General features: G+C 37.4%; 1 protein-coding gene and 1 non-coding gene across 2 annotated transcripts in view; both read left to right on the plus strand.

Annotated features, from left to right (window-relative positions):
* The window catches only part of ACBD6 (acyl-CoA binding domain containing 6), a 253061-nt gene that overhangs the window by 116137 nt on the left and 109388 nt on the right, over positions 1–27536 (plus strand). The window contains exon 6 of the mRNA XM_053607457.1: positions 12441–12530. Within this exon, the coding sequence (XP_053463432.1) occupies positions 12441–12530 (90 nt within the window). The remainder of the gene's footprint in view (positions 1–12440; positions 12531–27536) is intronic.
* LOC128597860 (U6 spliceosomal RNA) lies at positions 8953–9063 on the plus strand. Its single transcript, XR_008383415.1, has one exon. It is a non-coding gene; the product is annotated as a U6 spliceosomal RNA (small nuclear RNA).

The following is a 27536-nucleotide window of genomic DNA, read 5'->3' on the forward strand; positions in this document are numbered from 1 at the left end:
CAGGAAATACTTCAACCTGTTCTGCACACTGACCACCACAGTGGATCAGCAGCAAAGTGAGAACTCAGAAATTAAAGGACAGAACCTAACCTCCACACTGATGCAAAAGATAAAACTAAGCAATGGACTCTCACAAAATAAGATGAATAGAATACTACCACACTTATCAATTATCTCAATAAATGTTAATGGCTTGAATTCCCCACTGAAGAGACATAGATAGGCTGACTGGATTAAAAAACACAAGCCATCCATTTGCTGTCTACAAGAAGCACATCTGGCTTCAAAAGACAAATTAAAGCTCCGAGTCAAGGGTTGGAAGACAATTTTCAGGCAAATGGAATTCAGAAGAAAAGAGGAGTTGCGATCTTATTTTCAGATTCATGTGGATTTAAAGCAACTAAAGTCAAAAAAGACAAAGATGGTCACTTTATATTGGTCAAGGAAAAAATACAACAAGAAGATGTTTCAATTCTAAATATCTATGCACCCAATTTAAATGCTCCCAGATTCTTGAAACAGACCTTACTCAGTCTGAGCAATATGATATCTGATAATACCATCGTAACAGGGGACTTTAACACTCCTCTTACAGAGCTGGACAGATCCTCTAAACAGAAGTTAAACAAAGATATAAGAGATTTAAATCACCCCATGGAACACTCTCCAAAATTGATCATATCCTGGGACACAAAACAAATGTCAACAGAATCAAAAGAATTGAAATTTTACCTTGTATCTTCTCAGACCATAAGGCACTAAAGTGGAACTCAACTCTAACAAAAACGCTCAACCCCACACAAAGGCATGGAAAGTAAACAATCTTCTGTTGAATAACAGATGGGTGCAGGAAGAAATAAAACAGGAAATCATTAACTTCCTTGAGCATAACAACAATGAAGACACAAGCTACCAAAACCTGTGGGATACTGCAGAAGCAGTTTTGAGAGGAAAATTCATCGCTTTAGATGCCTACATTCAAAAAACAGAAAGAGAGCGCATCAACATTCTCACAAGCCATCTTATGAAATTGGAAAAAGAAGAACAATCTAAGCCTAAACTCAGTAGAAGAAAAGAAATATCCAAAATCAAATCAGAGATCAATGAAATTGAAAACAAAAGAATCATTCAGAAAATTAATGAAACAAGGAGTTGGTTTTTTGAAAAAATAAATAAAATAGATAAACCATTGGCCAGACTAACGAGGAATAGAAAAGTAAAATCTCTAGTAACCTCAATCAGAAATAATAAAGGGGAAATAACTGATCCCACAGAGATAACAAGATCATCTCTGAATACTACCAGAAACTCTATGCCCAGAAATTTGACAATGTGAAGGAAATGGATCAATATTTGGAATCACACCCTCTCCCTAGACTTAGCCAGGAAGAAATAGAGCTCCTGAACAGACCAATTTCAAGCACTGAGATTAAAGAAACAATAAAAAATCTTCCACCCAAAAAATGCCCTGGTCCAGATGGCTTCACACCAGAATTCTATCAAACCTTCAAGGAAGAGCTTATTCCTGTATTGCAGAAATTATTCCAAAAAATTGAGGAAGAAGGAAACTTCCCCAACACATTCTATGAAGCAAACATCACCCTGATACCAAAACCCAAACAAAAAGGAGAATTTCAGACCAATCTCACTCATGAATATAGCTGCAAAAATTCTCAACAAAATCCTAGCCAATAGATTACAGATTATCATCAAAAAAAGTCATTCATCATGATCAAGTAGGCTTCATCCCAGGGATGCAAGGCTGGTTTAACATACGCAAGTCCATGAACATTATCCACCATATGAACAGCGGCAAAAATAAAGATCACATGATCCTCTCAATAGATGCAGAAAAAGCATTTGATAAAATCCAGCATCCTTTTCTAATTAGAACACTGAAGAGTATAGGCATAGGTGGCACATTTCTAAAACTGATTGAAGCTATCTATGACAAACCCACAGCCAATATTTTACTGAATGGAGTAAAACTGAAAGCTTTTCCTCTTAGAACTGGAACCAGACAAGGTTGTCCTCTGTCACCTTTACTATTCAACATAGTGCTGGAAATTCTAGCCAATACAATTAGGCAAGACAAGGAAATAAAGGGAATCCAAATGGGAGCAGAGGAGGTCAAACTCTCCCTCTTTGCTGACGACATGATCTTATACTTAGAGAACCCCAAAGACTCAACCACAAGACTCCTAGAAGTCATCAAAAAATACAGTAATGTTTCAGGATATAAAATCAATGTCCACAAGTCAGTAGCCTTTGTATACACCAATAACAGTGAAGATGAGAAGCTAATTAAGGACACAACTCCCTTCACCATAGTTTCAAAGAAAATGAAATACCTAGGAATATACCTAACGAAGGAGATGAAGGACCTCTACAAAGAAAATTATGAAATCCTCAGAAAGGAAATAGCAGAGGATATTAACAAATGGAAGAACATACCATGCTCATGGATGGGAAGAATCAACATTGTTAAAATGTCTATACTTCCCAAAGCAGTCTACCTATTCAGTGCCATTCCTATCAAAATACCAACATCATACTTTCAAGATTTGAAAAATTTGATTCTGCATTTTGTATGGAACCAGAAAAAACCCCATATGGCTAAGGCAGTTCTTAGTAATAAAAATAAAGCTGGGGGCATCAGCATACCAGATTTTAGTCTGTACTACAAAGCCATAGTGGTCAAGACAGCATGGTACTGGCACAAAAACAGAGACATAGACACTTGGAGTCAAATTGAAAACCAAGAAATGAAACTAACATCCTACAACCACCTAATCTTCGATAAACCAAACAAGAACATACCTTGGGGGAAAGACTCCCTATTCAATAAATGGTGTTGGGAGAACTGGATGTCTACATGTAAAAGACTGAAACTGGACCCACACCTTTCCCCACTCACAAAAATTGATTCAAGATGGATAAAGGACTTAAATTTAAGGCATGAAACAATAAAAATCCTCCAAGAAAGCATAGGAAAAACACTGGAAGATATTGGCCTGGGGAAGACTTTATGAAGAAGACTGCCATGGTAATTGCAACAACAAAAATAAACAAATGGGACTTCATTAAAATGAAAAGCTTCTGTACAGCTAAGGAGACAATAACCAAAGCAAAGAGGCAACCTACACAATGGGAAAGGATATTTGCATATTTTCAATCAGACAAAAGCTTGATTACTAGGATCTATAGAGAACTCAATCCACATGAAAAAAGCCAACAATCCCATGTATCAATGGGCAAGAGACATGAATAGAACCTTCTCTAAAAATGACAGACGAATGGCTAACAAACACATGAAAAAATGTTCATCATCTCTATATATTAGAGAAATGCAAATCTAAACAATCCGGAGATATCATCTAACCCCAGTGAGAATGATCCACATCACAAAATCTCAAAACTACAGATGCTGGCTTGGATGTGGAGAGAAGGGAACACTTTTACACTGCTGGTGGGACTGCAAACTAGTCCCCTTTCTGGATGGAAGTATGGAGAAACCTCAAAGCACTCAAGCTAGACCTCCCATTTGATCCTGCAATCCCATTACTGGGCATCTACCCAGAAGGAAAAAAGTCCTTTTATCATAAGGACACTTGTACTAGACTGTTTATTGCAGCTCAATTTACAATCGCCAAAATGTGGAAACAGCCTAAATGCCCACCAACCCAGGAATGGATTAACAAGCTGTGGTATATGTATACCATGGAATACTAATCAGCTATTAAAAAAAAATGGAGACTTTACATCCTTCATATTAACCTGGATGGAAGTGGAAGACATTATTCTTAGTAAAGCATCACAAGAATGGAGAAGCATGAATCCTATGTACTCAATTTTGATATGAGGACAATTAATGAGAATTAAGGTTATTGGGGGGAGGGAAAGCAGAAAGAGGGACGGAGGGAGGGGGGTAGGGCCTTGGTGTGTGTCACACTTTATGGGGGCAAGACATGATTGCAAGAGGGAGTTTACCTAATAATTGTAATCAGTATAACCTGGCTTATTGTACCCTCAACGAATCCCCAACAATAAAAAAAAAAAAAACTTAAAAAAAAATTTATTTATGTTTTATAATATAATGAAGTCATCTTAATATGCATAAGTAAAGTCCTTATATCTACAGGCAGTCTCTGAGTTACAAACATCCAACTTACATATAACTCACACTTAACAAACCGAGAGGTTATTACAGGTAACAAGGAAACGGCTGCTATTCCAACTTACATACAAATTCAACTTAGGGACAAACCTATAGAACCTATCTTGTTTGTAACCAGGAGACTGCCTGTATTTTTTGTTCATTTAAGTTGTAATTACCATAGGTTGAATTTCCCTGATATAAGAATCTAAAATTTGAAATATTCCAAAATCCAAAATTTTTTAGTGTTAACATGACACTCAGAGAAAATGCTTATTAGAGCATGTTAGGTTCAGATTTTTGGATTAGGGATGCTCAGCCAGTAAGTCTGTAATGCAGTTATTCCAAAATCAGAACCAATACAAAATTTAAGACTTCAGTCCCCAAGCTTTTGGAGTAAGGGAGATTCAACCTGTGCTAAAATAGTAACGCGTGTATTTCTTATTTGGGAAAATTATCTGGTATTTCCTACTGTGGTATAGTAATTAAGGCATTATATTTCACATAATGGGGAAAAAAGGTTTCAAAAAAAGAAAAAAGTATTCTAGTTATGCTTACAACTCACGAAGCTATTTTAGGCATTAGATTTTTCAAGGTACAAATTTATAGCATTATGGTGTTATGTGTACTTATTTTTTATTTAAATTACATCTTTTATTATATTTTTAATCTCATTTGTGAAATGCTTAGAAATTAAGGTAGAGAATATAAAGAGAAAAGTTAAAGAGAGTCTTAAGCCTATTTTTTAAAGTGGTGGTTCAGTTTTTATCTTTGAGTCATATTAATACAGCTCTTCACACATACCAAATATTTACGGTTGTTCCAAGAAAATATCTTCCTAGGGGGAAGAATGATTTAAATAATTTGTAAAGTATGTTTAAAATATGAGCAGAATATTTCTCATTATAATAAGGCACAAATTATGTGTATGTAATTCTTGTCACACCCTGTACTTCTCAGATCAGTGCCATATACAGTATACACTAAATACATGCTTATTGATAATACTTAAATAATACATTAAATCTCTGCAATAATATAAATTTGTTTTAGAACAAATGTAGCAGCATAATATTTTAGCAAAGTAGATGACATTACTGCAGTGCAGCTATCATCGGTCTCCACAATAGCATTCATACACAGTTCATTGGTTTTTCATAGATTTCTATTTAATACACTCCAAAATTCCTCTTTCATTGAGCTGCTTCTTTAGTTCTTTCCTTTCTGTCTTTTTGATGGTATAATTGTTATCATTAGCCATTTTCTGTATGTCTGTTGATTCTTTCAAGTACTTTGAAGGAGGTCATCTTTCTCTTGACTACCATTCCTTTCCTTTCTTGCTTGGTTTTAAATCTGTGGCTCGTGTCAGAATATAATTTATATGCTTTTGGCTTGAAAAGCTGCTGTAAGCTCTGACAAAAGTGACAGTATTAACTTAACAGAAAAGCAGAAGATTTAAGAGGCAGGGTCAGTATACTGAGGCTAAATTTATGCTTTTATTTAAGATTTGAGAAAGGAAGAAAAAACTGCATCCTCTTAACTTTCTCCATTAGAATATATGTTATTTTGGTTGTGTAGTTGACTAAGGTATTAATAGGAAGGAAATTTGTTTATTCACACTAATGATTAAGAAATACACTATAGCAGTGTTTCTCAACCTTCCTAATGCCACGGCCCTTTAATACAGTTCCTGTGAGTCACGACCCACAGGTTGAGAACCCATAGGTTGAGAAACGCTGCACTATAGGCTCGGTGCCCGTAGCACAGTGGTTACAACGCTAGCCACATACACCAGGGCTGGCAGGTTCCAACCTGGCCCCAGCCAGCTAAACAACAATGATAACTACAACAAAAAAATAGCCAGGCGTTGTGGTGGGCGCCACAGCTTCTTGGGAGGCTGAGGCAAGAGAATCGCTTAAGCCCAAGAGTTTGAGGTTGCTATGAGCTGTGACGCCACAGCAGTCTACCGAGGGTGACATAGTAAAACTCTGTCTCAAAAAAAAAAGAAAAGAAAAGAAATACACTGTACACTTATGCTCATTTGCATTAATGCAGACAATGCCACTTAAAAATCAAACTATGGTTATACTTTACACTAGAAATTCATATTTAATACAAAATCAGAAGAGAGTGATAGTAGTTTAAATCTTACAAGCTTTGGCAAGTTTATTTTTTTTTCACTGTAGTAAAATAAACATAAAATTTACCATTTTACCCATTTTTAAGTGTACGATTTTGTGGCACTCTGATAGGACAAGGCAAGAGGATCCTTTGGGCTCAGGAGTTCGAGACCAATTTGAGCAAACGTGGTGAGACTCTGTCTCTACTAAAAATAGAAAAATTAAGGCCGGGCGTGGTGGTTCATGCCTATAATCCCAGCACTCTGGCTGGCCAACATGGGCAGATAACGAGTTCAAGACCAGCCTGAGCTAGAGTAAGACCTCATCTCTAAAAATACCCGGGTATTGTGACGGGCGTGTATAGTCCCAGCTACTCGAGAGGCTGAAGCAAGAGAACCACTTAGTTTGAGGGTGCTGTGAGCTATGATGTCACCACACTTTTTGGGAGGTGAGGGTAACAAAGTGAGACTCTGTCTCAAAAAAAAAAAAAAAAAAGAGAGAAAGGACATTGCTAACACCCCAGAAAGTTCTTTTATGTTTCTTCCCAACCAATCTTTTCTCTTAACCACCAAAAGATAACCACTGTTCTGATAATTCTTTTTTTTTTTTTTTGAGGCAGAGTCTTATTTTGTTGTCCTTGATAAGAGTGCCGTGGCATCATTGCTCACAGCAACCTCAAACTCTTGGGCTTAAGCGATTCTCTTGCCTCAGCCTCCCAAGTAGCTGGGACTATAAGCGCCTGCCACAATGCCCAGCTATTTTTTCGTTGCAGTTGTCATTGTTGGTTAGCTGGCCCGGGCCAGGATCAAACCCGCCAGCCTCAGTGCATGTGGCTGGTGCCATAACCACTGTGCTACGGGCGCCAAGCCTCCACCGTTTTGATATTTATTACCACAGATTAGTCTTGATTCTAATTAGTCTTGTTCTAGGGCAGTGGTTCTCAACCTTCCTAATGCCTCAACCCTTTAATACAGTTCCTGTGGGCCTCGACCCACAAGTTGAAAACTGCTGTTCTAGAACTTTATATAAATGGAATTATACCTCTATTCTCCTCTACGTAAGACTTAATTCATTGAGCATGTTTCTGAGATTCATCCATATTGTTATATATAGTTCAGTGTTTCCATTTATATTGCTGAGTAATGTTTTATCGTGTGAATATACCATGTATCCCTGGGCTGTTTTCTCAGCAACTTCCTAATATTGCTGTTATTACCTGTTTTATAGAGGATGAAATAACATCTCCCTCATTTATTCTTTTATCCTTAAGTCACTAACATTACGGCTCAGGAAATGTTTGTGGACTTTTTTTTTCTTAAAATAGTGTATTTTATTTAAATCTTTTTCATTTCCCTAAAAACTTAGGAACACCAGCTCTCCCTACCCTAGATCTTAATCAGCAAGAGGATCAAATAGTTACCAGTTTTAAGTGTGTATTATGTGTATCATGCATATTAGTGTGTGGTTTTCTTTTTGATACTGGTAAATAAATTATCTCTCCAGGTGCTACTGCTTCCATGCTAGGTGTATCTTGAGATCTTAAACTCTTTCCCTGTCTTACTCCTGTCTGAGTTTTTGAAACAGCATTGTCATTTCATTATGGTGGGGTGAGTAGGAGCTATTGTGTCATTTCTGGCATTTGCAGGTAGAGGAGTTCACACTGTGGCCATCTGCCACAGAAGATGCTGCAAAGGGGATAAGATAGGGATAGGATAAAAGAGATGGACATTACAGGTTGTTCGTAGTTAATCCCTACTACAATTATAAATTGAAACCCAAATTTTTTGCAGAGAGAAATTCAGATCCACCTAGTGTTTCATTTGCAAATTAGACAGTACTATGACCATGCATATTTGATAGAATGGCAAAGTGACAACTCTTACAAACTTAAATATACTAAATTTTCCATGTTTTTATTTGCTGTATATATGATATACATACTTTGATCTCAAAGTACTGTGAGAACATCAACTCATTTTATAATAGAACTGCTTTTCATTTAATTTTGTGATGGCCAGAAGAAAAATCTAATTAAAAAACATTCAACATGGTTTAAGGACAAGTAACTACTGATAATCAAAGAAGCATGTAAAATATTAAGACCTGCTCTCTGTATTTTCCAGAAGGTATAAAAGCAATACCACTTAATAGGTTAACTGCTACCCTGTACTTTCAAAGCACTTTAGAGTCATTTGTCTGTCTGAAGTAGGACAGTATTAGCACCTTTGGTTAATAGATGAGAACACTTTTTTCCTCACTGTGTTTTATTGTATTTGATTTGCAGAATTTATCCAGAGCTTTCTAAACAGTACTTGTGGTCTTCTGATGGCCTAACAAAGATTCCTTCTTGTAATGATGCCCACCCCTAATCCCCACCACCAGCAATCTCCTAAATACTTCTGTGATTTTTTTTTTCAGAAGAGTTTTAAAAACTAGAAACAAAGAAAGAATTGTCACTTTTTGAGGTAACTATGATAGTAAATTTAACTTTAACATTTATAAGAGATTATATCACTCATGGAAAAAGGTAAGACAGCTACCTGTACAAATAGGTAAAAGATTTAATAAATTTGGATAAAGTCTTTAAGCAAATATTGCTATATAACTTTAGTGCATACTTATTGGTTTTATTTCTGGAGAATAGATTATGGTATCCTTTATCTAAATAATTTAATAGTGCTCAGTTCAGCAGCACATGCACTAAAATTGGAACAATACAGAGAAGATTAGCATGGCCCCTGTGCAAGGATGACACATGAATTCGTGAAACAGTCTCTGTACAATTTTCAGTACAAACTGTATGATTCTATTTATATAATATGAAAGTCCAAAACATGCAGACTAATCTGTAGTAACAGAGAGCAGTCAGTGGTTGCTTGAGGGTGAGAGGGAGGTGTTACAAAGGGGTGTGGGGAAACTTTTAGAAACAATGGATAATATGTTCACTACCTTGATTGTAGTAGATGGCTTCACAATCCTGTGGCTAAACTTAGTGAATTGGACACTTGAAATATGTATAAGTTATTATATATCAATTATACCTCAATAAAGCTGTTAAAAATAAAATAATTTAACAATTAGCCTAGCTATGTTTGTGATTAACAAAGGAAGTAAAGAAAGTATAGGTGTTTATTTCTTGATTTTGTCATAATTAGTTATAAGGATAGCATCTCTGCAAATTACTGGTTACATTACATGAATAATAATCTTAAATTAGAACATGTTACAGGAACTTTATGAATTCAAAAAGTAATAGATATTACACTTAGACTCCTTGGCATGGTCTTTGTTCATTTAAATATAGAGCATCTTGTAGGTAAAAATTTCAAAGTCTGATTTGTTTAATATATTTATAAGTATGTTTAATTCTCTTGTTTATGAGTACTGTAGTACTGCAGAAAATATTAGTCATTAGATGGTCTTAATGTAGATGTCTTTAGCACTGCTACAGAAAGTCATTGTCAGAATTCATTCTAATTCAAGGTTAATTAGTGTACCATTAAAATAATGTGTTACAAAAATTAATTGCACTGCAGGTCAAAAAACGTGTTAAAAAGCATAGTGTAAATGTCTGAGAGCACATCATCCTTCTTAAAACGTTGCTATATGTGTGCCACCCTTCTAGAAAATATATCCAAAGTGAAAATCACTACCGAGGTCCAGTCATAGGTGTTTCCTCTAAAGTAAATTTTTGGCACCACATAAGGGAAATTTAAAATATAACTCCCATTAACAGTAAAATGTGTTGCTTGTCTGCTTTGCCATTGAAACAGCTAAGGGTTTATGTTTTAGCATTAGTTGATATAACCATATTGGGTCAAATCTAAGGAGAAATCAAGAACCTGGTTGAGAGGTAGAAATTACCTGTACATCTTTTTTTTTTTTTTTCTGAAACAGAGTCTCATTATGTTGCCCTTGGTAGAGTGCCATGGCGTCACAGCTCACAGCAACCTCAAACTCTTGGGCTTAAGCGATTTTCTTGCCTCAGCCTCCCAAGTAGCTGGGACTACAGGTGCCTGCCACAATGCCTGGCTATTTTTTGTTGCAGTTGTCTTTGTTGTTTAGCTGGCTTTGGCCGGGTTCGAACCCACCAGCCTGGGTGTATGTGGCTGGTGCCCTACTCACTGAGCCAGGGACACTGCCTGTGCATTAATTCTTGTTAATAGTTTATAAAATGTACACTTACAATTAGAACTAAAAGTAATAGGAACTTTGAACTTTTATCTGATTCTTTTAATGTAAAAGCTGTGAAACAGTTACATTGAACTATATTATTTTATTTTATTCTGGCTCAGCACCTGTAGCACAGTGGTTACGGCTGGCACCAGCCTCATGCACCAAGGGTGGCGGGTTCGAACCGGCCTGGGCCAGATAAACAACGACAACGGCAACAAAAAATAAAGAAAAAAAATAGCTGGGCATTGTGGTGAGCACCTGTAGTCCCTGCTACTTGGGAGGCTGAGGCAAGAGAATCATTTAAGCCCAAGAATTTGAGGTTGCTGTGAGCTATGATGTTACCGTACTCTACAGAGGGCAACATAGTGAGACTCTGTCTCAAAAAAAAAAAAAAAAAAAAAAACAAAAACACAGCATTTTATTCTTTGGTGTTTATTCAGAGAGTTTCATTAAAATGTCTCATTGTTCATATGGAGAATGTTAGAATTATTACACTAGTAACAGTAGTTCACATTAGAGCTACAAAAATTTTAACACGGGAAACTCTGTTTTGGTCCTCAACAGTATGTTTTTTACTAGACTTTTAGAGTTGTCTCCATTTTTAAAAACTCTTAGTGAGCTCTGAATAAGGTAAAATAGTTTTGCTACTACAACAAATGGGAGTAATTTGCCCACGTTTTCGAATTTTCTGTTTGCCATTTTAGGATTTTGTATAAGCCTATCGGAAAACAGATATTCACAGGTAAATAAAAATAAATCAAGCAAAAGAAGAGAACAATTTGTAGGGAAGAAGTTTTCCTATTCTGTTGTTGTTATTTAAAGAATAGATCCCAGTTTAATTAGTTAAACTAATACGTATGCAAAGAGAATCTGAATGGTAAAAAAGAATATAGGCAGGTTTAGAAAAGCTTTCTTGAAAGGTGCTTTTTACTTTAGAGTCATCTTGTCCCAGCCTGTGTCTGTTTAAATCTTATCTAAAATGACATAAAGCAGGGATTTCAACTTAATGTGGGAAAACATTCCATTCTTTTTAAAAGACAACATCATTACCACCCTCAAAAAGCAGTGTTAAGCCAGACATCATTCATTCCTTAAGAAAAGCCCTTAGGTTTTAGGGGTTTATTTATTCCTTTACCAGCTAGGCTGCTTTCACTAACTAGACCAAGTTTTTCTGACAGTAGAATAGAAATAGCATGTGTAGTAGTAACTGTGAGTCTGGTAGACAAGGGTTAAAACTGATATTTCATATTTAATACTTTATCTCTTAATAATCATTCTATCTTACAAGTGGCTTTCACAGTCAACTATTTGATAATAGACCCTAGTAAATTGTACTGGTGTTTCTGAGATATTTCAGAATGCAATATTAAGGAGAATGCTGTTTTCAAATTAGTTAAATATTCTTTTTAAAGAATAAACTTGAAAAAATCAGATATAATACATTTCGAGTAGATTCCTACCTAGGTTTTAAGTGCTCTTTTTTTTATTCATAAGATTTCTTTCTTCTTCCAGAAAAAGTGAACAGAATTTAAGAAGACTGTATTTTATTATAAAATACAATTTACAGAGCATTTTCTTATAGTCTGTTTATTCAGTACATATTATTGATACTGTCTTTGTTATTACCATCATCTCCACTCTGTACAGGAAGAAGCTGATTTGGCTGAAAGAAGTCATTGGGCTAGTACATAGTGTATCCAGAAGTAGAACTCAGGGCTTGCAGTTGATTACCTGTTGCTTTTCCCATAGCACACTTGTATAATCAATCATTCTTAGAGAAATTTTATATATTTGTTTCTCCTAAAACATATTTTAAAAATTCCTTTTTAGTTTTAATAGATTTAGGGGATACAAGTTGAATTCCATTTTATATTTATTGTGTAGTAGTGAAATACAAGCTCTTAGTGTACCCATCACCTGAATAGTACACATTGTACCTTATAGGTCATTTTTCATGCCTCCTCATGAATGTTTTTCTGTGTTTTTAGGGCAGAGCCCTACTCCACTGGGCATGTGATCGAGGACATAAGGAACTAGTCACAGTCTTACTACAATGTAGAGCTGACATTAACTGTCAGGTAAGAGGGGTGAAGAGGTGCTTTTTTTTGTTTTGTTTTGTTTTTATTTTCTATTGAAGTAAAATTCATATGGCATAAAATTTCCCTAATTAACCTTTTTGAAGTGTACAACTCAGTGGCATTTGGTACATTACGTAACCATCACTGTTGTATAGTTCTGTAACCTTGCTGTCACCCCAAAAGGAAACCCTATATCTGTCAAGGAGTCACTTTATTTCCTCCCTCACCCCAGATCTTGTCAACTGCTAATCTGTTCTCTGTTTCAATGGATTTGCCTATTGTAGATATTTTATATAAATGGAATTATGAAATATATAGTCATTTGTGTCTAGTTTCTTTCACTTAGCATGTTTCAAAAGTGTATTCATGTTGTAGCATGTAACAGTATTTCATTCCTTTTTATGATTGAATTGTATGTATATCTCATGTATTTATTTATTTTATTTTTTTGAGACAGAGTCTCACTATGTCACCCTCAGGAAAGTGCTGCAGCATCATAGCTCACAGCAACCTCCAACTCTTGGGCTTAAGCAATTCTTTTGCCTCAGCCTCCCAAGTAGCTGGGACAAGCACCCACCACAATGCCCGGCTGTTTTATGTTGCAGTTGTCATTGTTGTTTAGCTGGACTGCGCTGCGTTCAAACCCACCAGCCTCAGTGTATGTGGTTGATGCCGTAACCACTGTACTATGGGCACTGAGCCAGTATGTCCTATATTTTGTTTAATCGTTTATCAGTTGATGGATACTTGCACTGCTTTTACCTTTTGTTAATTCTGAATAATGCTGCTATGAACATATGTGTACATGTCTTTTATTTAAACATCTGTTTTTAGTTCTTTTGGTTATATACATAAGAGTAAAATTGCTTGGTCATATATGGTAATTTGATATTTAACTTTTTGAGGAACCTCTAGGAACTCACCAACTATGCCACACTTCTAATTTTACCACACCTTCCCCAATGCTTATTATTTTCCCTTTTTTTAGTATCCATCTTAGTATGAAATGCAAATTATGACTTTGATTTGCATTTTCCTAATGACTAAGGATACTGAGTATTTTTTTTAAATACTTGTTGACTGTATGTCTTTTTTGGAGAAATGTCCAATCAAGTCTTTTGCCCATTTTAAAGTGAGTCATTTGTCTTTCTGTTTTGAGTTGTTAGAGATCTTTTTTTTTTCTTTTTTTTTTTTTGCAGGTTTTGGCCAGGGCTGGGCTTGAACCTGCCACCTCCAGTATATCAGGCCAGCACCCTACTCCATTGAGCCACTGGCGCCACCCAGTAATTTTTTTTTTTTTTTTTTTGAGACAGAGTCTTACTATGTTGTCCTTGGTAGAGGTAGTGTGCTGTGACATCACAGCTCATAGCAACCTCAAACTCTTGGGCTTAAGGAGTTTTCTTGTCTTAGTCTCCCACGTAGCTGGGACTATAGGCACCCACCACAATGCCTGGCTATTTTTTGGTTGTAGTTATTGTTTGGCAGGCCAGGGCTGGGTTCAAACCCGCCAGCTCTGGTATATGCCGCTGGTGCCCTAGCCACTGACTTACAGGCACCAAGCCTAGAGAGTTTTTGATATATTTCTAAATACTAGACCCTATCAGATAATGTGATTTGTAGATATTTTCTCCCTCTTTGAGTTTTCTGTTCGATTTCTTGATATTATCCTTTGATGCACAAGTTTTTAATTTTGGTGAAATCTGATTTATCCTTTTTTTTCTTATGTTTGTGGTGTCCTACCTTAGAATCCATTACCAAATACAAGTTGATTAACATTTAGTCCTATTTTTTTTCCTTTTTTTTTGTTGTAAAGTATCTATAACATAATATTTATCATTTCATCCATTTCTAAATGTATAGTTCTGTAGCGTTAACTATGTTCACACTGTGTGCAACCACTATCCATCTCCAGAACTTTTTCTTCCTTCCCACCTGAAAGTTCATACCCCACAAATTCTCCATGTCTCCCTTTCCCCACCCCCTGGAAACCACCATTCTTCTTTCTTTTTTCTTTTTTTTTTTTTTTTTTCTTTTATTGTTGGGGATTCATTGAGGGTACAATAAGCCAGTTACACTGATTGCAATTGTTAGGTAAAGTCCCTCTTGCAATCATATCTTGCCCCCATAAAGTGTGACACACACTAAGGCCCCACCCCCCTCCCTCCATCTCTCTTTCTGCTTCCTCCCCCCATAACCTTAATTGTCATTAATTGTCCTCATATTAAGATTGAGTACATAGGATTCATGCTTCTCCATTCTTGTGATGCTTTACTAAGAATAATGTCTTCCACTTCCATCCAGGTTAATACGAAGGATGTAAAGTCTCCATTTTTTTAATGGCTGAATAGTATTCCATGGTATACATATACCACAGTTTGTTAATCCATTCCTGGGTTGGTGGGCATTTAGGCTGTTTCCACATTTTGGCGATTGTAAATTGAGCTGCAATAAACAGTCTAGTACAAGTGTCCTTATGATAAAAGGATTTTTTTCCTTCTGGGTAGATGCCCAGTAATGGGATTGCAGGATCAAATGGGAGGTCTAGCTTGAGTGCTTTGAGGTTTCTCCATACTTCCTTCCAGAAAGGTTGTACTAGTTTGCAGTCCCACCAGCAGTGTAAAAGTGTTCCCTTCTCTCCACATCCACGCCAGCATCTGCAGTTTTGAGATTTTGTGATGTGGGCCATTCTCACTGGGGTTAGATGATATCTCAGGGATGTTTTGATTTGCATTTCTCTAATATATAGAGATGATGAACATTTTTTCATGTGTTTGTTAGCCATTCGTCTGTCGTCTTTAGAGAAAGTTCTATTCATGTCTCTTGCCCATTGATATAAGGGATTGTTGGCTTTTTTCATGTGGATTAATTTGAGTTCTCTATAGATCCTGGTTATCAAGCTTTTGTCTGATTGAAAATATGCAAATATCCTTTCCCATTGTGTGGGTTGCCTCTTTGCTTTGGTTATTGTCTCCTTAGCTGTACAGAAGCTTTTCAGTTTAATGAAGTCCCATTTGTTTATTTTCGTTGTTGTTGCAATTGCTGTGGCAGTCTTCTTCATGAAGTCTTCCCCCAGGGCAATATCTTCCAGTGTTTTTCCTATGCTTTCTTTGAGGATTTTTATGGTTTCATGCCTTAAATTTAAGTCCTTTATCCATCTTGAATCAATTTTTGTGAGTAGGGAAAGGTGTGGGTCCAGTTTCAGTCTTTTACATGTAGACATCCAATTCTCCCAACACCATTTATTGAATAGGGAGTCTTTCCCCCAAGGTAAGTTCTTGTTTGGTTTATCGAAGATTAGGTGGTTGTAAGATGTTAGTTTCATTTCTTGGTGTTCAATTCGATTCCAAGTATCTATGTCTCTGTTTTTGTGCCAGTACCATGCTGTCTTGACCACTATGGCTTTGTAGTACAGACTAAAATCTGGTATGCTGATGCCCCCCAGCTTTATTTTTGTTACTAAGAACTGCCTTAGCTATACGGGGTTTTTTCCGGTTCCATACAAAACGCAGAATCATTTTGCGTTTCAAATCTTGAAGGTACGATGTAGGTACTTTGATAGGAATGGCATTGAATAGGTAGATTGCTTTGGGAAGTATAGACATTTTAACAATGTTGATTCTTCCCATCCATGAGCATGGTATGTTTTTCCATTTGTTAATATCCTCTGCTATTTCCTTTCTGAGGAGTTCATAGTTTTCTTTATAGAGGTCCTTCACCTCCTTCGTTAGGTATATTCCTAGGTATTTCATTTTCTTTGAAACTATGGTGAAGGGAGTTGTGTCCTTAATTAGCTTCTCATCTTCACTGTTACTGGTGTATACAAAGGCTACTGACTTGTGGACATTGATTTTATATCCTGAAACATTACTGTATTTTTTGATGACTTCTAGGAGTCTTGTGGTTGAGTCTTTGGAGTTCTCTAAGTATAAGATCATGTCGTCAGCAAAGAGGGAGAGTTTGACCTCCTCTGCTCCCATTTGGATTCCCTTTATTTCCTTGTCTTGCCTAATTGTATTGGCTAGAACTTCCAGCACTATGTTAAATAGTAAAGGTGACAGAGGACAACCTTGTCTGGTTCCAGTTCTAAGAGGAAAAGCTTTCAGTTTTACTCCCTTCAGTAAAATATTGGCTGTGGGTTTGTCATAGATAGCTTCAATCAGTTTTAGAAATGTGCCACCTATGCCTATGCTCTTCAGAGTTCTAATTAGAAAAGGATGCTGGATTTTATCAAATGCTTTTTCTGCATCTATTGAGAGGATCATGTGATCTTTATTTTTGCCTCTGTTAATATGGTGGATAACGTTTATGGACTTGCGTATGTTAAACCAGCCTTGCATCCCTGGGATGAAGCCTACTTGATCATGATGAATGACTTTTTTGATGATAAGCTTTAATCTATTGGCTAGGATTTTGTTGAGAATTTTTGCATCTATATTCATGAGTGAGATTGGTCTGAAATTCTCCTTTTTGTTTGGGTCTTTGCCTGGTTTTGGTATCAGGGTGATGTTTGCTTCATAGAATGTGTTGGGGAAGATTCCTTCTTCCTCAGTTTTTTGGAATAATTTCTGCAGTACAGGAATAAGCTCTTCCTTGAAGGTTTGATAGAATTCTGGAGTGAAGCCATCTGGACCAGGGCATTTTTTAGTTGGAAGCTTTTTTATTGTTTCTTTGATCTCAGTGCTTGAAATTGGTCTGTTCAGGAGGTCTGTTTCTTCCTGGCTAAGTCTAGGGAGAGGGTGTGATTCCAAATATTGATCCATTTCCTTCACATTGTCAAATTTCTGGGCATAGAGTTTCTGGTAGTATTCAGAGATGATCTCTTGTATCTCTGTGGGATCAGTTGTTATATCCCCTTTATCGTTTCTGATTGAGGTTACTAGAGATTTTACTTTTCTATTTCTAGTTAGTCTGGCCAATGGTTTATCTATTTTATTTTTTCAAAAAACCAACTCCTTGTTTCATTAATTTTCTGAATGATTCTTTTGTTTTCAATTTCATTGATCTCTGATTTGATTTTGGATATTTCTTTTCTTCTACTGAGTTTAGGCTTAGATTGTTCTTCTTTTTCCAATTCCATAAGATCTCTTGTGAGATTGTTGATGTGCTCTCTTTCTGTTTTTCGAATGTAGGCATCTAAAGCGATGAATTTTCCTCTCAAAACTGCTTCTGCAGTATCCCACAGGTTTTGGTAGCTTGTGTCTTCATTGTTGTTATGCTCAAGGAAGTTAATGATTTCCTGTTTTATTTCTTCCTTCACCCATCTGTTATTCAACAGAAGATTGTTTAATTTCCATGCCTTTGGGTGGGGTCGAGCATTTTTGTTAGAGTTGAGTTCCACCTTTAGTGCCTCATGGTCCGAAAAGATACAAGGTAAAATTTCAATTCTTTTGATTCTTTTGATATTTGTTTTGTGTCCCAAGATATGATCAATTTTGGAGAATGTTCCATGGGGTGATGAGAAGAATGTGTATTCTTTATCTTTGGGGTGGAGTGTTCTATATGCGTCTATCAAGCATAGTTGTTCTAGGGTCTCATTTAAATCTCTTATATCTTTGTTTAATTTCTGTATAGAGGATCTGTCCAGCTCTGTAAGAGGTGTGTTCAAGTCCCCTGTTATGATGGTATTATCAGATATCATATTGCGCAGACTGAGTAAGGTCTGCTTCAAGAATCTGGGAGCATTTAAATTGGGTGCATAAATATTTAGAATTGAAATGTCTTCTTGTTGTAGTTTTCCCTTGACCAATATAAAGTGACCATCTTTGTCTTTTTTGACTTTAGTTGCTTTAAATCCACATGTATCTGAAAATAAGATTGCAACTCCTCTTTTCTTCTGAATTCCATTTGCCTGAAAAATTGTCTTCCAACCCTTGACTCGGAGCTTTAATTTCTCTTTTGAAGCCAGGTGTGTTTCTTGCAGACAGCAAATGGATGGCTTGTGTTTTTTAATCCAGTCAGCCAATCTATGTCTCTTCAGTGGGGAATTCAAGCCATTAACATTTATGGAGATAATTGATAAGTGTGGTAGTATTCTATTCATCTTATTTGGTGAGAGTCCATTGCTTAGTTTTATCTTTTGCATCAGTGTGGAGGTTAGGTTCTGTCCTTTAATTTCTGAGTTCTCACTTTACTGCTGATCCACTGTGGTGGTCAGTGTGCAGAACAGGTTGAAGTATTTCCTGTAGAGCTGGTCTTGTTGTGGCGAATTTCCTCAATGTTTGTATATCCGTAAATGATTTGATTTCTCCGTCAATTTTGAAGCTTAGCTTAGCAGGGTACAGAATTCTGGGCTGGAAATTGTTCTGTTTAAGTAGATTAAAGGTAGATGACCATTGTCTTCTTGCTTGGAAAGTTTCATTAGAGAAGTCTGCGGTCACTCTGATGGATTTGCCCCTGTAGGTCAACTGGCGCTTACTCCTGGCAGCTTGCAGAATCTTTTCTTTTGTCTTGACTTTGGACAGGTTCATCACAATGTGTCTGGGAGAAGCTTGGTTAGAGTTGAGGCGACCTGGGGTCCGATATCCCTCTGAAAGCAGTGTGTCAGAATCTTTGGTGATGTTTGGGAAATTTTCTTTTATAATAATCTCTAGTATGGCTTCCATTCCTCTGGGGCATTCTTCTTCCCCTTCTGGAATTCCTATAACTCGTATGTTGGAACGCTTCATAAAGTCCCATAATTCTAACAGTGAACGTTCTGCTTTCTCTCTCTTCTTTTCTGCCTCTTTTACTATCTGAGTTATCTCAAAAACTTTGTCTTCTACCTCTGAAGTTCTTTCTTCTGCATGGTCTAACCTGTTGCTGATACTTTCCATTGCATCTTTAAGTTCCCTGATTGACTGTTTCATTTCCTTCAGCTCTGCTATATCCTTTTTATATTCTTCATATCGTTCATCTCTGATTTGATTCTGTTTTTGGATTTCCTTTTGGTTATTTTCCACTTTATTAGCAGTTTCCTTCATTGTTTCCATCATTTCTTCATTGTTTTCAACATGTGTATTCTACATTCCCTTTCTGTCATTCCTAACATTTCTGTATAGGTGGAATCCTCTGCAGTAGCTACCTCATGGTCCCTTGGCGGGGTTGTTCTGGACTGGTTCTTCATGTTGCCTGGATTTTTCTGCTGATTCTTCCTCATGAGTGATTTCTTTTATCTGTTTCCTTGCCCTAATTTTCCTTTCACTTCCCCTTGCTCTTTAAGTTCTTGTGCCTGTGGACTAAGGGTTACAGGACCAGAAGGGTGAGAAGGTTGAAGAGCAAAAAAGGGATGAAAGAAAGGAGGATTGAGTGATAAGAAAAAAAAGAAAGATAGAGAAAGGAGAGGGGGTGGGGATAAGGAATATTGACAAAAAGAAGAGAGGCACAGAAAGAGGGAGACAGGGCAATATAGGTGTACAGTAGGGTACTTTCACACAACCTTAAAAAACCCCACCTTCTGGGGGTGTCCAGTTGGGTGGTTCCCTTGAGGTCAGCAGCTCTTTGCTAACCTGATCAGACACAGTACCCCACCTCCACCAAGTAGAGAGGAAAGACAAAAATGCTATAAATCAAACCAAAACAAGCAAACAGAAAACTTTACGGGGATAAAATTGGGTGAAAAACCAAATGATAGCGGTAGAAACACTAGCAAAAATGAAGTTGTAGTTATTAAAAAAGGCAGCAATGGGAAATTATAATTAAACTAGAAAAATTGAGAAAGAAAAAGGCATCTGTATGGAAAAGATTGAAATTAAAAAAGAAAAGAACATCAACAATGTCAAAATAAACAAACAAAAAAAAAACAACCAAACAAAAAAAAAAAGAAAAAAATACACAACCAAAAACAAAGCAGTTTGTATATGTTATTGAATATTGTCTGGGGCACACGTGGTCTTCTGGGGTATGAGATGTTAGTCACAGTTCTGATACGACTGGAGGCTGCTGATTTCTCAAACCCCAGCAGGTAGACACCCTAAATCTCTCTTCAGCCCACTTGAAAGGCACTTTGAACTTGTAAACTTGCTGAGCAGAAGCTTTCCCAGCTTTCTCGCTGGAATCACTGCTGAAGTGGCTATCCACTTACCCAGTGTGCCAAAACCGGTCTCACTCTGCCCCTGAGGGTTAGGGCTGCAAGGCGGCTGAGACCCCACCCTTAGGCTACTTGGTTGCTGGGTTACCAACTCCCACCTGTTTCTAGTTCTGCGACCCTGAGGGCGGAGCTTGCCGGGGCAGATCACTGACAATGGTTCCATGTGACCCACCGCCAAACACTATTAGCTCCGTCTGACTCAGCGGCTCAGACTGGGGCCCTAGACAACGGCCAAAGTTCTCCGCACTCCCGCTCAGGCCTTCCCCAAGGCAGTTCAACTCAGTGCCAAGTCCAAGGACATCAAAACAGTTCACAGGTAAGGCCTTTCTGGTTTGCAGTCTCGCTGCTACTGAACTTACAGTTGTGGGCGGGTTTAGATGGATTGAACACACGCGACCACTTGCCGGTTTTCCACTGTTTTAGTCCTCCCCTGGGGTCCAGAAGTCTCTCGCTGACTCCTTGTATCCTCATAGGAGTGATGATAGGCAGTTCCCACCAGCCAGAGATGCCTGGAGCCCTATCTCCCCAGACTCACGGTGCCCAGATGCAAGGAAGCTGTTACTCGGCTGCCATCTTGCTCCGCCTCCCCCATTCTTCTTTCTATTGCAATGAGTTTGGCTACTTTAGGCATCTCATGAAAGTGGAATTATATAATATTTGTCCCTTTTTCATTGATTATTTCACTTAGCATAAAATCTTAGAAATTGATCCATATTGTAGCACGTGTCAGAATGTCCTTCCCTTTTACAGCTGAATAATACTCCATTGTGTGCATTTGCCATGTTTTCTTTATTCAGATACATATTGATGGAGACTTTGTTTATTTTCACCTTTTGGCTATCATGAATAATGATGCTGTGAATATGGGAATACAAATGTCTGTTCAAGTCCCTGCTTTTACTTCTTTTTGAGTGTATACCCAGAAGTAGAATCGCTGAATCATGTAGTTTTGTGTTTCGTTTTTTGAAGAATTATCATACCATTTCCCACAGCAACTGTACCATAAATGTTCCAATTTCTCTTCATCCTTCTTCTTACCTGTTATTTTCTGTATTTTCGATAATAGCCATACGAATGACTGATTTGGGTGCCTTTTATTTCATTTTCTTGCCTAATTTCTCTGGCTAAGCCTTCCAGGACTGTGTTGAATAAAGTCTCAAAAGTAGGCATTCTTGTCTTGTTCCAAGAGTTTGTTTTTTAATTCATTATCTTAGATATAAAATGCTTTCTCTTTATACAATCTTTGTTGCCATATACATCCATTCCACGTCAGTCCCCCAGGCCTCATAGGTCCACCCTGGATCTTTCTGTCAAGTCTGAAATTTTCAGTTCTAATTACACCCTCGAGTTTATTCCACTCTACTTCTCTTATTTGACCTTGTAGATATCTCCTGTCCCTTGACTGGTCTACCTTCTTCCATTTCTGTTCAACTTTATGTACTTTTATGCTGTTCTCCTCATTCCTATTTCCTGTTCTTCAACTGTTGCAGCCGCCTGGCAGATCTCTATCTAATTCTGAGTTATCCAATTGTCTGCTTTCTACACATCTGCACCTGGGTTCTGGGAAAAGATTAAAAAAAAAAATCCACACCATTCTGATGTTACCATAAATCTTGGTAATACCATCATTAAGTTTTGACTACTACATTTTTTAGTCTTCTTCATTTCTAGACCATCTCCTGTTTCAGAGAAAGTAGAAGAAATCTTAATCACAACCCAGATCTGAGTAACTTCAAACACATATATCTCTTCTTTGATGTCCCTCAAATACTTCAAACTCACAAAATTTAACACTGAACCTACCATTTGAACTGCCTGCCCTTTTTGCCCCCCACTCATAATGGTGCATGATTCTTCTCTCATCTTCATGCCTATTCAAGCCCTGCAGGTTCTGCCTTCTAAGTAATTCAGGGTCTGGCAATTAAGTTCATGAACTCATCCTAGAAAAAGTGCTGTATGCCTCATTGCTGAACATCACTATGGTCACCTTTGAAGTACTCCCTTTGGAGCTACTCTCATGACACACAAAAACTCACAATAGCAATAACAAAAGCCACTCAGCAAGACACCACCATGTCAACCTGACACAGCTGTGAGACAGATACGCCAAGATAAGCTGTCAAGATAAGCTCACAGTTGCAAGTTCACAAACTTAATTGTCAGACCTTGTATGATGACAACTCTGATGGTCATTCCAGAAAAGAGTTCCAAAGTGCTTTGAAGGGTGGACTAGGTGCTGACATCAGTGCACAGCTTCCCAAGAGGAGTACTTCAAAAGTGACCCTAGTGCTGTTCAACAGTGAGGTATGTAGTACTTTTTCTAGGATGAGTTTGGGAACTTAATTGTCAGACCTTATAGAAGTCTGTCAAGACTACTCACTTCTCTGTTTAAACATTGATAGGTGCTAATTCAAGCTTCCTAGATTCGGCATTTTGGAACTACTGATATATCCCTACTTCTAATCTTGATATCCTAAAATACATTCCCCATGTTTCACTTAGAAAGGCTTTCTAAAATACAAATTTTCAAATGTTCTCATTTACTTTTATTCTAAGAAAAGATTTAAATATAATTTGCCCTGTAAAGCCCTTCACGGTGTGGGCTTTGCTTAGCTCTCCACTTATTTCTCAGCACAGTCCTGTTTATGTACTATCCCTGGTATGCTAAGCTCTGCTCATTCTGAAGAAACTAACAAGCTGCTCACTTTTTGGCCTTTATGTGTACTATTTTCTCTCCACTTTGCCTCCTAGGCCTCAGCTTACCCATCTTGTCCTTTAGGAAGCCTTCCTTTACTGTAATTAGACACTCCCACTATGTCTTATAGCTCCCTATTTTTAAGCCTATCAAAGAGTTACCATGGTGCAATCACTTTGTATTATAATTGGCTGTTTACATATCTGTATCTTCAATACCACCATATACAGGTACCAGTGCCTAGCATAATATCTGACATATAATAGATGCTCAGAAATTAGATGTTGAATAATTACAAAATCACCTCATAAGGAAGGTGACAAAATGTTAGAAAAACAGAACATGAGAACCAGCAGGAAACTAACATCTATCAGAACCCTTGGGATATCGTTGTTGTTTTATTAGAAGAAATGTTTATTTTTCCATTAGACATCCATGTTTCCTTCTTGGGCCAATTCCTTAGTTTCTAATCATAGGGCAAATCAGAGCTTTAAGCTATAAACTTACTTTAAAGTATATATAGTTCACTGATGTTTTCTGAGGCAGAGTTTCACACCTGGGCTAGAGTGCCATGGCTTCAGCCTCCCAACAGGCACATACCATAAACACTGGCTAATTTTTCTATTTTTAGTAAAGATAGGTCTTACTTTGCTTAGGTGGGTCTTAAACATCTAAGTTCAAAGGCTCCTCCCACCTTGGGCCTCCCAGAGTGCTAGGATTACATGTGTGAGCCATTGCACCAGGCCTAGTTCACTGATTTTTAAAAATAAGTATTAAGTACACAAGAAAAAAAATCTCAAAAAGTACAAAAGGTGTAATTTTTTTTATAAAATCTCTTTTCTTCCGATGTTACTTCCCAGATACCCCAGTTGTCTTCTCTCTCTCTTTTTTTTTTTTTACGAATTGTTTATTTTTGGAATTTTCCATGTAATATTTTTAAACAATTGACCTCAGATATCTGAAACTGCAGGTAACAGGGAACTAACATAGGTTCATCAGCTGTAGCAAATGTCCCCACCTGACAAGCATGTTGACAAGGCAGAAGGCTGTGGGGGCCCAGGGTTATGGAAAAATCTCTGTACCTTCTTCTCAATGTCCCCGTGAACCTAAAACTGCTCCAAAAAATAGAGTCCTTTGGGGCGGTGCCTGTGTCTCAACAGAGTAGGGTGCTGGCCCCGTATGGCAGAGGTGGCGGGTTCAAATCCAGCCCTGGCCAAAAAAAAAACCCTGCGAAGTAAAAAATAAAAAAAAACCAGTCCTTTGTCTTTTAAATTGCCTTTCTATCCTTCAACCAGTAAAATATCAGGTCTGGGGCCCAGCACAGGGCTCACACCCCTAATGCTAGCAGCACTTTGGTAGGCTGAGGGCAGAAGATCACCTGAGCTCAGGAGTTCAAGACCAGCCTGAGCCAGAGCAAGACTATGTCTCTAAAAAAATTTCCGGGCATTGTGGCAGATACCTGTAAGGAGGCAACGGGATGGCTTGAGCACAAGAGTTTGAGGTTGCTGTGAACTATGATGCCATAGGACTCTACCAAGGGTAAGCAAGTGACATTTTGACTCAAAAAAGAAAAAAAATTATACCACTACACACATAGTGTGAATCTTGTTCTATGAAGCTCATGGTTCATGGATGTATGTATGTAGTTACCTGCATTTTTTTTATTATTAAATCATAGCTGTGTACATTAATGCGATCATGGGGCACCATACACTGGTTTTATAGACTGTTTGACACATTTTCATCACACTGGTTAACATAGCCTTCCTGGCATTTTCTTAGTTATTGTGTTAAGAAATGTACATTCTACATTTACTAAGTTTCACATATACCCTTGTAAGATGCACCGCAGGTATAATCCTACCAATTACCCTCCCTCCACCCACCTCCCACCTCCCTCTCCCCCTTCTTCAGTTATAACTGGGTTATAGCTTTCATGTGAAAGCCATAAATTAGTTTCATAGTAGGGCTGAGTACATTGGATACTTTTTCTTCCATTCTTGAGATACTTTACTAAGAAGAATATGTTCCAGCTCCATCCATGTAAATATGAAAGAGGTAAAGTCTCCATCTTTCTTTAAGGCTGCATAATATTCCATGGTGTACATATACCACAATTTATTAATCCATTCGTGGATCGATGGGCACTTGGGCTTTTTTTATGACTTAGCAATTATGAACTGGACTGCAATAAACATTCTGGTACAAATACCTTTGTTATGATGTGACTTTTGGTTTTTTGGGTATATGCCTGGTAGAGGAATTATAGGATTGAATGGCAGATCTATTTTTAGATCTCTAAGTGTTCTCCAGACATCTTTACAAAAGGAATATATTAATTTGCATTCCCACCAGCACTGTAGAAGTGTTCCCTTTTCTCCACATCCACGCCAACATCTCTGGTCTTGGGATTTTGTGATATGGGCTAATCTTACTGGAGTTAGATGATATCACAAAGTAGTTTTGATTTGCATTTCTCTGATGATTAAAGATGATGAGCATTTTTTCATATGTCTGTAGGCCATGCGCCTGTCTTCTTCAGAGAAGTTTCTCTTCAAGTCCCTTGCCCAGCCTGCGATGGGATCACTTGTTCTTGTTTATGTTTGAGTTCTCTGTGGATTCTGGTTATTAAACCTTTGTTGGAGACATAACCTGCAAATATCTTCTCCCATTCTGAGGGCTGTTTGCTTGCTTTACTTACTGTGTTCTTGGCTGTGCAGAAGCTTTTTAGTTTGATCAGGTCCCAGTAGTGTATTTTTGAAGCTGCTTCAATTGCCGGGGGGAGGGGGGTGTCCTCCTCATAAAATACTAGCCCAGACCGATTTCTTCAAGGGTTTTCCCTGCACTCTCTTCTAGTATTTTTATAGTTTCATGTCTTACGTTTAAATCTTTAATCCAGTGAGAGTCTATCTTAGTTAATGGTGAAAGGTGTGGGTCCAGTTTCAGTCTTCTACAGGTTGCCAGCCAGTTCACCCAGCACCATTTGTTAAATAGGGAATCTTTTCCCCATGGAATGTTTTTAATTGGCTTGTCAAAGATTAAATAATGGTAAGTAGCTGGATTCATCTCTTGGTTCTCTGTTCTGTTCCAGACATCTACTTCTCTGTTTTTGTGCCAGTACCATGCTGTTTTGATCACTATCGATTTATAGTATAGTCTGAGGTCTGGTAGCGTGATGCCTCCTGCTTTGTTTTTATTTCTGAGTAATGTCTTGGCTATTTGAGGTTTTTTCTGATTGCATATAAAACGAAGAATTATTTTTTCAAGATCTTTAAAGTATGACAGTTAAGCTTTAATAAGGATTGCATTAAAATTATATATTGCTTTGGGTAGTATAGACATTTTAACAATGTTGATTCTTCCCAGCCATGAGCATGGTATGTTTTTCCATTTGTTAACATTTTCAGCTATTTCTTTTCTTAAGAGTTTCATAGTTCTCTTTGTAGAGATCTTTCATATCCTTTGTTAGATAAACTCCCAAATATTTCATCTTCTTTGGCACTACTGTGAATGGAATAGAGTCCTTAACTGTTCTTACAGCTTGACTGTTGTTGGTATATATAAAGGCTACAGATTTATGAATGTTGATTTTGTAACCTGAGATGCTGCTGTATTCCTTGATCACTTCTAAGAGTTTTGTATTTTTATCCCTGGTGTTTTCCAGATATACAATCATATCATCTGCAAAGAGCGAAAGTTTGATCTCTTCTGACCCTATGTGGATAGCCTTGATCGCCTTTCCTTCCCTAATTGCAGTGGCTAAAACTTCCATTACAATGTTAAAGAGCAGTGGAGACAATGGGCAGCCTTGTCTGGTTCCTGATCTGAGTGGAAATGATTTCAATTTAACTCCATTCAATACGATACTGGCTGTGGGTTTGCTGTAGATGGCCCCTATCAGTTTAAGAAATGTCCCTTCTATACCAATTTTCTTAAGTGTTCTGATCATGAAGGGATGCTGGATATTATCAAAAGCTTTTTCTGCATCAACTGAGAGAATCATACGGTCTTTGTTTTTTAATTTGTTTATGTGCTGAATTATACTTATAGATTTACGTATATTGAACCAGCCTTAAGACCCTGGTATGAAACTGACTTGGTCATGGTATATAATTTGTTTGATGTGTTGCTGGATTCTGTTTGTTAGGATCTTCTGGAATATTTTTGCATCTATATTCATTAGTGATATTGGTCTATAATTTTCTTTTCTTGTTGGGTCTTTTCCTGGTTTGGGGATCAGGGTGAT

This window comes from Nycticebus coucang, chromosome 10 (assembly GCF_027406575.1).
Source record: "Nycticebus coucang isolate mNycCou1 chromosome 10, mNycCou1.pri, whole genome shotgun sequence".
NCBI lineage: Eukaryota > Metazoa > Chordata > Mammalia > Primates > Lorisidae > Nycticebus > Nycticebus coucang.